We start from the raw sequence: 14966 nt of genomic DNA, 5'->3' as shown, positions 1-14966 counted from the left end.
AGGTTTTTATATCAATTTTTAAATGTAGATCCCATTGTCAGAAAAGTTTGAGACATAAAACTATTGCCTTTTATTATTTTAAATGCTACTACTCCATAGAATTTAAAGATAAAAAATGATTAATAACGTAACTATTTATAAGAATTAAGAAATGAGCATGCAGGGATTTCCCTCCTGTTCATCCTCATTTACAGACATTATGTCTGAATTATAGCTAAAAGGCTTAGATACTGTCCCCCTACCCCCTTTTTTATTTTTTGGTTTTTTTGAGATAGCATCTCTATATAGCCCTGGCTGTCCTGAACCTACTTTGTAGATCAGGCTGGCCTTCAACTCAGAGATCTGAGTGTAAGGATTAAAGACGTATGCCACCACGCCCAGCACCATTTACTCTTTTTTATCTGAGTAAATAAATGTCTGGTGAACAGAAATACACACAAACATACACACACACACACTCCCCATTTATGCTACTGAAGAGCTAGCTGAGTAGGTTGTGAAGGTAATATTTGAGTTAAGGAAACTCTCCAGAAACTCAGGAGGCATGCATGCATTTGCTCATTCATAACCTTGTCTGGTCCTTAACTTTCTATTACTATTTTACGCTATAGTTAAGGGTCTAGTTTTACGAAGAAAGTCCATGGGGTGCTGTCAACATGGCTCAGCAGGTAAAGGTGCTTGCTGTCAAGCCTGACTACTTGAATTCAATCCCCAGGATTCACATGGTGAAAGGAGAAAACTAATGCCCACAAGTTGTTCTCTAACTTCCATATATGCACACACACAAAATAAAGAAATGAAAGGTACTACAAAATTTAAAGAAACAAAAGACTATGGCATGGTTTTATACCACAATCCATAGTGATACAGTATGACCTGCAACACATGCATACATTTATGTTACTATGTACAGCCTTATTCTGATGGATTGCAAAAGAACGATAAAAGGCTATTGACATCTTTGGAGTGTGCAAAAAGTTCCAATAAGTTTTTACAATTGTAAAATCTTTACTAATCTTTTTTCTCACATTTGGATTATGATATTGACATTTAAAACATGGGAAAAGTGCTAATTCACTTTACATGATCATTAACACCTTAAAGCCATAGCCATTTACTGTACTACTTCCTCAGTGTTAATAGTCTGACATTAATAGTTGCCTGCAAGGTAGCATGGGCTTGTTTCTTGACACTCCTCATAATTGCTTAGGAATCATTTCATATAATTATTCACACAGTGTCTTGCTGATTTTAGCATGTAGAGCACACTAGGCCAGAAGGATTTCAAAATGTATAGCAGTGCTCTGGATACCCACTCCTTCTCTTGTGGTATTCTCTATTCATAGATCCCATCTTACCAGCAGTTATTAATACAGTGTTTAAAGTCTTTAAATGGGACAGCTGGGGTGCTTTCTTTTATGATAAACTTTGACAATGTCTCATAAGAACTCTTGAGAAGAGACTACAGAAATGAGGCTATCTTAACATGTAACAACATCTATAAAGTATGTGAAACCAAAGCCCTATTTTTAGAAGAACAAGAGAAACAATCAAAGTTATAAAAATAGAAAACATTGACACATTTTAAAAATAATTTCCCCTAAATTTCCTGTCACTTTATAACCAGATATTGACAGTCTACCTGTAAAGGCTCTTAAATATACTTGAAGTATTATTACCATATATGGACAAAATCTCTAGAACATATATGAACATATGCTTTCTAAACACACAAATCTCCCTAAGAGGTGACATTAGGAGCCACTGTTGCTATGTTATCTACTTACTTTGTAAAATAAATTTCCCTACTTTGATGTTCTGCTTGGTAGATCTTTATAAAATGACATCTTTACATTTTCCTACATAAAACTAAATTCTAGGGGACACGGGCCTTTTTGAAATATTTTCTTAATAGTATAAAAAGGAAGTTACATTTCCTTCAGTTTTTGGCAGTAACTTAACTACTTGAAATGAATCTTACAACAGGTACTTTTTCATAAGAAAAGAATTGTGTTAGTTTCTGTATTAATGGTATTTTAATTTACTTAACATTGTCACATACAGTACCTGCACTAGTAGATCCAATTCCTGTGGTCAGTACGGACCTTGGTGTAATCTTTGCTGCGTATTTGAGGAATTGGGATTTACCTGTGCCAGGATCCCCAACCAATAAAAGATGAGATTCACCTAGAAAAAAAATTAATGTGTAAAGGTCAAAATTCTTAAAAGATCTACGAACGCCATATAGCTAATAAAAAAGAAAGTGGCCCATATGAAATTTTATAAATTTTATATGGCATTTTGATAAATTTTATGCCAGGCTCTTCAGGAAGGAGTTAATGAGAAAATCCTTAGAAAAGTTAGCTGTCACAAATACAGCAATTTTTGATTACTGAATGTGACACTGAAAAATTTAAATATTTTAACAGTGTGTGCTATTTCCAGATGCTTAGGCCCATGTTTAACATTTTTAAAATCCTTGACTTATAACAACTTTCTGAGTTTTACCTATTTTTAAATCCAAACTACTGTGATTAAAGCTATCCATATAAGTCATACAAGGTTTTCTATTTTTAAGTACTTCTAAATGTTGGGGGTTTTATAAGTGCCTTTATATGTATCAAATCATTATGATTATATTAACTAAATAAAAACATTTTCATTTTTGTAAATTTTCATAGCTTAGTGAAGTATCTACCTTAAAATGAGTAAGCACTCATTTTTCACATTTAACATAAATGGACATACCTGTCCTGTGGTAGATACTTTTCCTGGACAAATTTCTTTAGTAATAAGTATTTTCTAAATATATTAATAAGAAACCATTATTTCAGCTCAGCATTTAGCACAGTGCCTTGCAGCTAACAGATGGTCAGAATATACAATTTCTAAAATGCTTCTGCTTATTTGCCCCTGTGCTCTGCGGTCTTAAGAGTTCCGCTGACGACCTGGCTTAGTCTTGGGGTTAACTCTGGTCACTGACAGCCTGTGTGCGCCGCGCTTGCCGCACGGGAGCTTTCTGCCGTCAGTGTCGCACACTTGGAGGAGTCTTTGCTTGAATGTGACCTACAGCAGCAACTCCTGGCAGACGGCTCATCTGCTGTCTACCAGCAGGAGAGTCAGCAGGCAGGACTGGAGCAGTCGACAGTCCCAGATGGAGGCCAACCTGGAGACGTTAAGACACACCAGTTCTAATCTCTCTCTCTCTCTTTTTTTGAGACAAGGGAGACAATTTTGTGTACCTTACAGGCTTGTAGTATATAACCACTGAAAAATTTAGTGATTTCTTTCATCTTTCTGGAATTAGAGAGTGTAGCTTCTGATAAGTACAGATATAGACTATATGAAAAATCCAGTTATGAGAAACTACAAGCAGTTTTTAAAATTAATTCTTTAAGTTATCATACAAAGTAATGTACTTCACTTTGGTATTTTCAAACACGTGCGTCATTTATAACTCACGCTCCTACCCCCCAACAAGCAGTTTTTGTTCAAGAACGAAAGGGTCTGTCTTCCCCTCTGTGTTAGTATTTCTCAAATGTGCCAGTAGGTACTGACCTCTGACCCTTGTTCCTGCAGCATCAGTTCTTTGAATTCCACCAGCCAGCACCATGGCCACAGCAAGCTTTACTAGATACATCCCAAACACTTGAGGACACAAGCTGGCCAGTATTTCATTCCTCCCTGGGAAGCGAAAAAGACCAGAAGTTACTGATAAACTCTAACTGAAATCTCCCTATCCTGTAGTCATTTTCGTATAAACATACTCTTTGTGCCAATCTAAACTGACAAAGGAGGCCAAGTCAAATGACTAAAGAGCATGAGTAGCTTTGTCTTTTTTTTGAGATGGTCCTGCAAAGTAGCCAAAGCTGATTTCAAATGCACAATCCTCCTGCCTCAGTCTCCCAAGTGTTAGGATTATAGGTATATGCTGCCACATCTCACTAACCTTGTTTAGGTTCTAAATTTAGTGCCATGAAAAGTGTGTCACCCCCCCTCCCCCAATGCTACCTACTCAAGTTTCTATAAATATACCATAAAAAAGAGTTTCCTTTTCTCTTTCAACTTTTAGCTACCAAGCCCTATCTCTTAACCTAATGCAGTCATGTGTTCTCTGGTAATGTCACTAAAATTATGCCACTACTTAGTTAGAAGGAAAATATTCAGTCTCAGAAATGAGGCATTATAATAACCAGTAACTTAAAGAGGTAAGCTGGAGCTTGTGGGGCTTCTGAAAGTACAAGAGAAAGAAGGAAAGCTAATCCACCTTACAAGTTGACTTGGCATTTGTTCTGATTGTTTGGAAAATTGTTTTATTTGGAATAAGTTATTATGGTCTCAGCAAAATACGATCATTGCAAACTATACCCCCAGTCAATAATCCAAGTTGAAGACTTGAAGTCTTAATGACATCTGGGAATCATTTTAGCATATTGATAAATAAAGAATTTCATCCAGTTGCTGGTCTGATCAGTCTACAAGATTCTAATGAGTCTTCCCCAAACCTTGCCATGATTGATAGTCTCATATACAAAGACTACTGTTTGCAATGAACCAGAATAGTTTTTGGTTTGGGGAACCCATCCAGTAACGACTCAATATTGATTCAGTGGTAAGTAATCAATGGTGATGAGCCCAGAACAACAGGAATAGCAAAGAAAGGAGTCCTTCAATAAAAAAGAAGCCAGAAGGAAGATATAGTAGATCTAGGAAGTGCATTAACTACTAGAGGGAATCTTTTCCTTCTCGATAGAAAGCCTAGAAACAAAAGATCAGGGCTCTAAGGCAAGGAGACTTGAGATTCTGACTAAAATCCAAGGGTTACACATCAAAACAGAAGGGACCCAAGAAACATGTTTAAGAGTAAGTGAGCTAAGCCAAAACTCACATGCCAGCAGAAGTCATAACCAAAATGGTAATGGGTACAGGCTCTTTCAACCTGGACACAGGTCCCAGTGTTGACTGAAGGGACACCCCAACAGTAAAGACCACATTATCAATAGTAAAGACCACATTATCTAGCCTACACACAGGTCCCAGCACTTGTCTTGGGTGAGAGCCTCAACTTTGCTGCCTCCATTTCTACAGTTTTATCATGGAACAAAATGCATTCAGTCCCTTCTAAATTTCTAGTTTTAGACCATGTTATTAGGGTGTCTATGGCTAAGTTTCCTACTTAAACGTCATGGCCCCCAGTTACCTTACAGAAAACCTTTTTGATATAATTGAACCGGCACAGTATGAGTTCAGGTGGCCCTACAGAACCAAGTACTATGTTTGGGGTTCTGTCTAGCACCTAAGTACCAGGCTCCCTGCAGAACAGAACAAAGCCACTTGGGGCAGCCTAGTCAGTGCCCACAGTTTCAAGAAGCAAGTCAAACCCAAGAGGAGCAGCACTGGGCTGCAGAGAAAAGATGCCCTTTGGATATAGCGTCTCTTCTCCCTTCCAGTAAGACACAGACATACGACTTCACAATGGTCGAATACAGCACACCAGTATCTAGGAAAGTAAGAAGGGGCTCACTCATACTAGGAAGTGTGGCCTGATTTTCAGTGTCTTCCTAACTACTATACTTCTTTTGTCCTTTATCTGACAAATGAGTTACATAGCTACAGTTTCCTCATTACAAGACAGATCTTCAATATCTAGGGAATAGCCAGGGAGGAACATGATGTAATGAAGGCAGATGAGCTCTAGCACAGGAATGAACATGGTCCAAAGAAGCATTACACATTCTTTATAAGGACCTGTTCAAAGACTGAACTTGAAATGTATGATTCCTCAAGTGCTTGCTTAGTAAAGCCACAGTGTAGAGAACTTTGGGCCCTTTTCTACCCTCATCACATAAAGATTACACATGGAAGATTAAAAAAGATCCTACAAAATAGAGGCAAACTGCCCCTATAGACAAATGGAAGCCTTATTTTTCCAAGTAAGTGTCTGGTTCAGCTTGTGACTTGAGAATAATATACATTAGATGGGAGGTAAATATTTTTCTCAGGATACCTCCAAAGAAGAATGAAAACAAGATTTAATTCATGTTTTATACATGTGGTTTTTTTTTTCTAATAAAAAGCATGTTCTACAAACCCAAGGCTGTGATGTGTTATTTCATGTAATACTCATGTAAGCTCAGTCAGAATTACTGCTATCATCAGATAAATGTGTCCTGTGCATCATCTCCATCAGTCTTTTACACTCAACTCCCTATTTTAAAATCCTAAGCTAGACTCAAGCGTGTGGGAGCTCACCGTCTAGACTGACAGCTAGGGAGCGTGCATGGGACTGACCTAGGCCTTGTATATGGGTGACAGTTGTGTAGCTTGGTCTATTTGTGGGACCCCTGGCAGGGGGACCAGGATCTGTCCCAGGCGCGTGAGCTGGCTTTATTTTAGCCCATTCCCTATGAAAGGATACCTCGCTCAACCTTGATTCAGCGGGGAGGAGCTTGGTCCTGCCTCAACTTGCTATGCCACGCTTTGTTGACTCCCATGGGAGGCCTTACTCTTTCTGAAGAGTGGATGGGGTGGGGAGTAGGAAAGAGGGAGGGAGGTAACAGGAGGAGAGGAGGGAGGGGAAACTGGCTGGTATGTAAAATAAAAAAATTTAATACGAAAAGTATCCCCAAATATTTAAAAGTAAAATCCTAAGCTAACACAGTGAGTTCAGTGAGTTATTTCAGAATATTCTAGAAATCAATATATTTAATGCATAAAAGCATGAAGACTGACCTTAGTTGAATCCCCAGCATCCACATAAAAAGCTGGGCATGGTGACAGATGCTTGTGATCCCAGTACAGGGGAGGCAGAGAGAAGTGATCACTGGGGGTCACTGACCAGCGAATCTACGAGCTTCTACCTGAGTCAGGCACTTGGTGGAGGAGGCCGGCAGACACACAGGTGATAGTTCTTGAGGAATAACACAAGATTGACCTCTGGCTTTCACAATGCACACACAGTCGTACTCACAGAATTGCACAGACACACTACGCACAACAAATAAAATCTCAATGCCAGAAATGGGCTTGAGTGGAAGACTGCTATTAGAGATACTGACTAATGACACCCTGTGAATAAAGCCACTGACCTGCACAACACATAAGCTGTCTGCAGATCATATCACATTTAACTACTGAGTTGAATGCCAACAATTATGACGAGCCTTATGCCCTTAGTCACAAACCTGCAAAGGGGTCACTCTTATAGTGTTCCCAAAAGTCTTCAAATTCTTTTCGGACTTCCTCATCCATGACCATCCCTGAGGACTGCTCATTATTCACTTGGACATAGTTGGATTTCAAGACAATCTCCACTTCACAGCGTACATCTCGCTGAAAGGGCTTCCACCGTTGCATTACCACCCCATAGATAGTGAGGTCATCCCCTAAGGAAAAGCACCACATGAGTCCAGTGGTCATGTCATGCATGGTGGCTTGGCACTGGGTCATTTGACAAAAGACCAGAACTTAGAAATAAGCTACCCACACACTCCTTTTCCCCACCTACCCAAATACGTACACTCATTCAGAAAGCAATTAGCAAGTTTAGGACAAGATACCCCAGATTCTCAACCCCCCAACAAGTAATTGTTTCTGAATAAAGTCAAAAGACAGCATCTTTATGTTTTGAAATCTGCTATATAATAACCACACAACTATTAGCGCTTACTGGGAATAGTGTACTAGATGATTTATTTATCACTGTTCATTGGGTGGGCGACGTTCTCAATTCTCTTAGAGACTAATCAGCCAGAAAGTGAAACTGCATTAGCTTGGAATTGGGGAAGGAGACAGCCTTGTGCTGTTTGGCGTGTACTTTACTATCTCATGTGTTCACTTTCACTTTGTTAATATTTTACACACAGTCTCCTGCCTTTTTCAATGAAGGAATGAACAATAATAAATCAATGGATACTGATTCTACTTCAAAGCAGAAAATAACAACCAACTTGCTCCTTCCTACCCGAGGAAAACCTGTTCCTGGTAGGCAGATTATCACACATGTTTTTATGACACAAAATGCCTTTCACTCTAAATCTCTGAGTAATATGTAATCTGCAGAGCTTTGGATTTCCTGGAAAAGGGCTCCTTAGTGTTAACTGCATAAAAATGGCGGTGCTAGTGCACACACGACCAGAAACATTTCCAGCTAAATGCAACTTACTGCCAAATGCAGACAAACGCAGTAAATGTGTCTTTTACATATGTGTTTCTGAGCGTTTTCATAAGTGAATGCTTGATGCCTTTCAAAGTCAATCCGGAATAATGGCATTTTACTGTACTCCCTGTTAAATTTTTAGATGAAAATAACTGGAATACGTTTACATGGACATTCATCTGAAACATCCCTTATTATCTTCATTTATTGAGGTCTTCCCACATTCATGGAGTGATTTTTGTTGTCTTTTAAAGACACACAAGGAGAGTGTTCATTATGTGACTTAATACTGACATCGGGTGAACTGAAGGTACTCTTTACCTGGTGGTCATAGGGACTTCAGACAACCAGCAAAGAAAAGCAGGATAACTTTAGATACAGTACCCATTACTGAATCAGATTTCAATAAACAGTGATTATGTGAAAAATGCAGAGTAATGAAGAGTGGCCAAGAGTAACACTCTCATTACTGTTCGACTGGATGTAGATCCTAGTGCCGATGTTCTTGGGCAAAGAAGCTGACTGAGTTTTCAATGAAAATTAGATCATATAATACATATAAATTAATGCAATCTCAACTTAATAGGTATTAGCTATTATTATATGAAAATTACCTTGCATTTGCAGAGCACTTAAAAATACGTGTTTTCGGCCGGGCAGTGGTGGCGCACGCCTTTAATCCCAGCACTCGGGAGGCAGAGCCAGGTGGATCTCTGTGAGTTCGAGGCCAGCCTGGGCTACCAAGTGAGTCCCAGGAAAGGCGCAAAGCTACACAGAGAAACCCTGTCTCGAAAAACCAAAAAAAAAAAAAAATGTGTTTTCATACACACCAGTATTTATCAAATGGCAGATTGATATGATCACTGCAACTGTGAAGTTCACGGTAACAAAACATTCATTTAAAGTCCTCGTAGTTCCCTATAGTTAATATGCAAACTATTCATGAAGCTACAGTTCTTCCCTGTAAACATTGCAAGCCCTTTGTGTACCCCTCCTCTCTCCAGCAGCTTTAGTCCTGCAGACATCCCAGTCAGATCCATTCCTTTGATCTGTAGCACAATTGTCAGCACAGCGATCAACCTCACTGCTCTGAGAGTGAATCCTGAAGGGCAAGGATTACACTATTTCTACCTTCTGATTTCTAAGGTTTTAGAAACCAGCTGTGGGTCATGAAACCAATAGCTATCCAAAGATTGCTTTCACCTTTATTGTTATTATTGACACTGGAAAGAAATACAGCTTAAGATTCAGCCGGTGCAGATGTAATTCGGTTTCAATGAACTACATAGAAACATATTGTTCTCTACTAAAGAATATTCATTTTCAAAATCAGCATCACTATTGTGATGCCACCAGCACACAACAGAGAAACAGTTACTCCTTTTGTTAGGTACCAGTAAGATTTTGTAGTATTTGACAGTCACATCCTGCGTCCTTCGTCCACCAACCACAAGCTCCCTTTGGAAGATGACACTTAAGCATGCTCCATTGAAGAGAGCACCGGGTCAGAAGTCAGTGATCTGGACCTATGCTCGGGTTCTGCTGCTTCATTCTTTGAACGATGCTAGGTAAGAAGTTCCTTGTCAGTCATCAAGCAGCAGCGGCAGACTGCTAAGCCCCAGTTCAGCTGGTACCTCCTCTCTCCCCAAGCCCAACTCTTCACACGAGGAACACGAAAGCCCTCATCTTGTGGAAAATAAAAATAAATGACTAATTAGAACCTCCTACACACGCTACCAAAAGTTTGTTCTTCCTGGCTACATGCAGTCCCAGCAATTGGTGGGGGAGGGGGAGGCTGAAGCCCACTCAAGCCCAAGTTAAAGACTAACCAAAGCATCACAAAAAGGCTGTCTCAAACACTACAAAGTCATTCCTTACCGGATTTACAACTGTCTACCAAGTCATCTTCCAGGATAACCTTCATAGATCGTGGAATACTTCCAACAGATAGCCTCTGGACCTAGCCAAAGAAAACACAGAAAGACAACACATGAGTGTGCTTAACCAGGTGCTCCGTATCCAAACTGCAGCAGCACTACTTGAAATGGCTTCCATTTCTCTGGTAGTAACATATGATTTGATTCTGATAGAACTTAAGGCATTTTTCTGGAAAATTATGACTAATACCAGTTTAAGAATTCACTAACACTAGCTGGGCATGGTGGCGTGCTCCTTTAATTCCAGCATCTGGAAGACGCGGCAGGCAGATCTCTTTGAGTTCAAGGCAAGCCTGTCTACAGAGTGAGTTTCAGGACAGCTAGGGCTACACAGTGAGACCCTGTCTTGGAAACAAACCAACCAACCAAAAAAGAATTCACTAACACTAGGGGCTGGAGGGATGTCTCAACAGATACCAGCTCTTCCTGCACTTCCACACGACCAGTGTCACAGTCACCTGCCACTCCAGCTCCATTGGATCCACCACCCTCAGGCCTCTGTGGGCACCCACACACAGAGATCCATCCACATACACAAAAATAAAACTTAAAAAATAAGATTTCACTAGAGTAAAGCTAAAACACCAAATATGGAAAAACCTCTCTAGCGATAACCTACAGTCAGTCAAAATAAATATTCAAGCCAACTTAAAATGAGTGACAAAATTACTTATTTAGCATTAGAGAGATATTTCTTTCATAATTTCTAGCCTGAACACCTGGAAAATCAACCAGTTCCTTGATTGCTCCTTAGTAACAGAACCCTGGCTTTATTCCACGTAGACATGACTTGTAAATGGCTGTTTCCCAAGCTCTCTTGTACCTGGGTGTGGTCATAAGACTAAGTCCTGGCCAATGAAATACAGGCAATCACAGGCTGACAAGACTTGATTAGATGGTATGGTATCTGATCATCCTTTTTCAGTTTTCTGGCTAGAACACTGAGATATGTGTCGTGAAATTGTAGCCACCATCCTAGACCATAAAGCACCACAGGAATAGAAGCCATGTATCAAGATTGGTGGGAAAAGCTAGGCATGGTGGCACATTCCTGTAATCTCAATCTGAGCACTTGGTAAACTGAGGCAGGAGGATTATCATGAGTTTGAGGCCAGCCTGTGGCGGTGTGGTATGAAGTGAAAGAAAAGAAACTGACCTTTGCTATCATTTCCCCAAGATGGGTCTGGTTTGCTCTGAAGCATTCTCATGTCTACTGAACAAAGGCTATCCTCTCTATTTATTGAACAGCACAGCAAACATGGTCTCCAAAAGGAATGAGGCACTCTTGTCTTCACCTTTTATGGGAATCTCATGAGGGAGGAAACTGTTCTGGCCCGGTTGTCTCAGAACAGCACACAAAGCCACAGTCAGATACTATCAATTTATGGCCACATGCTACTTTCAACATTCTTTGTGGGGGTGGCACAGCTTTCAATGCCTCACTATTTGCAGTGACTGGTCTTGGATCTCGTCACCACACACATTGTTCCGAGTCAGAGGCATGAATGGGTCAGGAGGGAGAAGCAGGGAGCAGGTACATTGGGAGTCCACAATATAGTAAGGTTGACAACACTGTTTCTTAAAGGTCGGTTCACTGTAAACAGACTGAACATACAGTGTATAAGCAGAATGAGTAGAGAATGGTCACAGGATGGGCAGAAGTTTGATTTGTAAGGGCCAGCTTCAAACAGCATTTCTCAGAATTTATTCCCACACATGGTGAGTTCCAGGTCAGCACGGGCTACCGAGTGAGACCTATCGAAATGGAACAATGGAGGCTAAGAAAAGTGAAGTGTAAGGACTCCATACTGACGAGCCTACATGCTGGCCTTGAGCTGCCTATCTCCGTATTTACATGGGAAAACAAACCTCTGTATTCAAGGAAGGGAAAATTAAGTTCCCCTTTATTTGTTAAACAGTGACCATACATGCTTTCTTAAAATTGAACCAAACCCCAAACTCTGCGCTTACCGATGCTTGGCAACCAGTTAAACTGACTGAAATGTCTCATATTTTTTAAGGACAGCTAGTTTAGAATACTAGATATAAACTTTTTTTTTTTTTTTGGAGCTGAGGACCAAACCCAGGGCCTTGCGTTTGCTAGGCAAGCGCTCTACCACTGAGCTAAATCCCCAACCCCGATATAAACTTTTTGTTCATTTATTTTATTTACTTTTACTTTGCGTGTATGGGTGTTTTGCAATGCCTACAGAGGCCAGAAGAGGGTGTGGGATCATCTGGAAGTGGAGATGCACACAGCCACTATGTGGGTGCTGCTAACAGAACCCAGGTCCTCTCTGCAAGAGCAGCAACCAGTGTTCTCAACCACAGAGCCATCTCTCTAGCCCCAATATTTACTTTTAAATTTTAACATTATTAAGTGGTTCTAAAATCTCATCCGTGCTCTGAAACAATGATCATTTCATGGTTTCTAAAACATACATTCTAATACATGTTGGACAATTTCAACTTTGATGTTCCCCAAAGTGAAGGCGCAGGGTAATCTGTTTCCATCCTGTATTCTCCAATCACAGCCATTTGACTCTGGTAGAAAATAACACCTCCACCTTGTTACTTTTTCTCATTGATCATTTACCTGCTCCTGAATTTTGATTTCCTGGTAATCCCGACATCTGGCTGGAGATGAAGACAGGTCTGAGAGACAAGTGAACTTTGAGGAATCGCAGCTCTCTGAGCTTGGACATGAAGATGGGCGACAGAAAGTGTAATACTGCTCGAAGTCCGCCTGCACCACAAACACATGCTTGCATTTGTTACACATGTAATCCCGCTCATACTCCAAGACCTTCACCAGACTTGTTCGAATCACTGTCCCAGTGACGGATAAAAAGTGTCCCACATCCTTGGTTTTAGGGATGTGTTCCCTTACCAGTTCAGGACAAACAGGTAAACCTAATGGAAAAAGAACATCATCAACTTAGACTTTGATAACTGACTCTGCAGAATGCTATGTCTTTCCCAGAAAATATTAAAATAACATAATTTCAGGGGAAAATATTTATGTCTTTTTTTTTTTTTTTTGGTTTTTTTGAGACACAGGGTTTCTCTGTGTAGCTTTGCGCCTTTCCTGGAACTCACTCTATAGCCCAGGCTGGCCTCGAACTCACAAAGATCCGCCTGGCTCTGCCTCCCGAGTGCTGGGATTAAAGGCATGCACCACCACTGCCCAGCCTTATGTCTTATTTTTACTATGTGTGGGTGTGTAGGTACACATGTGTGGAAACCAGCTGTTCATGTTCAGTGTATGCCTGAATTATTTCTCCACATCGGATTCTGTGACTGTGTCTCTCACTGAACTTGGAATTCACCAGTTCCGTGAGAATGGCTGGCCAGCAGGCCCCAGTGACTCTCCTGCCTCTGCCTCTGGGATTACAGGTGCTCATCACCACGCCTGGCATTACACGTGAATGCTAAGGATCCAAACTCAGGTCTTCAGGGTTGTATGGCAAACCCTTGACCATGTTTGTGTCTGACTTTAGAAGATCAGACTATCAACCCAATTAAGAATTTCAGACAACAGAAATCAATGGGCTCTTTTGAAAGCACATCTCTAGAAGCTACAAGCAGAACTAAGAAAGAACTGGGCTCTCACAAGAGAGCTCTCAGTAGCCTCTAAATATACAACTAACCACACTTAGTGGACAAAATGCTGTCACCTGTAGCACATGTATTTAGTCGTCACTAAATAAATCAAAAGCATCTATGCAACAACCATGTACTGAGTTCCTAATAGCCGAGCAACACAATGCTCATCATCAGATATAAAAAGTTTTATAAAAGAGTTCTGGAGATCACTGGGCAGGATCTTTTCTAATTCACACATTACCAATTTTTATTGTTAGTCGTCACAAAAGCTCCTCAATCTGCTTTAGATAACTTTATACACACAAAGAAATACACAGACACAGTGCACTGACGTCTCCATAGTCTCTCCCTCCCTGTTGTTGGTAGGGCAAGTGTCTCATGCACAGAAGACAATCATCGTTATGTGCCACATAGAAGAGATGTACTTTAAAAAAACATCAGTTATGGGGGCTGGAGAGATGGCTCAGAGGTTAAGAGCACTGGCTGTTCTTCCAGAGGTCCTGAGTAAAATTCCCAGCAACCACATGGTGGCTCACAACCATCTGTAATGAGATCTGGTGCCCTCTTCTGGCTTGCAGGCAGACACGCAGGCAGAACATTGTATACATTATAAAGAAATAAATCTTTAAAAAAAAATCAGTTAGTTTTAAAATTCTTTTTAGATTTATCATTTATTGTGTATGTGTGTGTACATGTGTGTGCACACATGCCAGTGTGTATGTGGATGTAAGAGGACAAACCTGGGGACTCAGTTCTCTCCTATCACATGAGTGTCAGGGATCAAACTCAGGGTGTCAACCTTGGCAGCAAGCACATTTACCTGCTCAGCCATCTTGCTTGCCCCCAAATAACAATGATTTCTTAATGTTCTGAGTCTCATATGTGTTCCATTTTATTCACATCTTCCCCAAATATTACATGCCAACAACATCCTCTCATGATTTACCTGATATCCTGGCGTGAAGATTCTGCTTCAGAGAAAACCCCTCAGGCTCAGGAAGGGACTGCAGAATTGTCAAGGCTGACCTTCGAAGTGCATTGTCAAAAACTGTTAGGACTTCGTTGGGGAACACCGTGAAATACTCTCCAATTTCCATGTTGGTCTCGAAAAGGGTCATAGCATTAACCACAACTGGGTAGTGTGCATCCTCATCTCCTTCCTTCAGGATCAGAAGAATATCGTTCTTATGGTACTCTGAAACATAGGACTCGAACACTTGACCCACCAGTGTGACCTGGTCACTATTCATCTTGAATCTAGGTTA

At 40.5% G+C, this 14966-nt stretch overlaps 1 protein-coding gene across 3 annotated transcripts in view; it reads right to left on the bottom strand.

Annotated features, from left to right (window-relative positions):
• Positions 1-14966, bottom strand: part of Mcm9 (minichromosome maintenance 9 homologous recombination repair factor) — a 72251-nt gene that overhangs the window by 53622 nt on the left and 3663 nt on the right. For all 3 annotated transcript variants that reach the window (XM_052751330.1, XM_052751328.1, XM_052751327.1), the window contains exons 2-7: positions 14648-14958; positions 12692-13008; positions 10037-10118; positions 7185-7385; positions 3559-3684; positions 2068-2187 (exon numbers count right to left, since the gene is read on the bottom strand). In XM_052751330.1, the coding sequence (XP_052607290.1) occupies positions 2068-2187; positions 3559-3684; positions 7185-7385; positions 10037-10118; positions 12692-13008; positions 14648-14951 (1150 nt within the window). In that variant the 5' untranslated portion in view covers positions 14952-14958. The remainder of the gene's footprint in view (positions 1-2067; positions 2188-3558; positions 3685-7184; positions 7386-10036; positions 10119-12691; positions 13009-14647; positions 14959-14966) is intronic.

This window comes from Peromyscus californicus, unplaced genomic scaffold, assembly GCF_007827085.1.
Source record: "Peromyscus californicus insignis strain IS unplaced genomic scaffold, ASM782708v3 Scaffold_22__1_contigs__length_63687245, whole genome shotgun sequence".
Taxonomy (NCBI): domain Eukaryota; kingdom Metazoa; phylum Chordata; class Mammalia; order Rodentia; family Cricetidae; genus Peromyscus; species Peromyscus californicus.
Note: the sequence above shows the minus strand (reverse complement) of the source record. Positions and strands in the feature narration are given on the sequence as shown.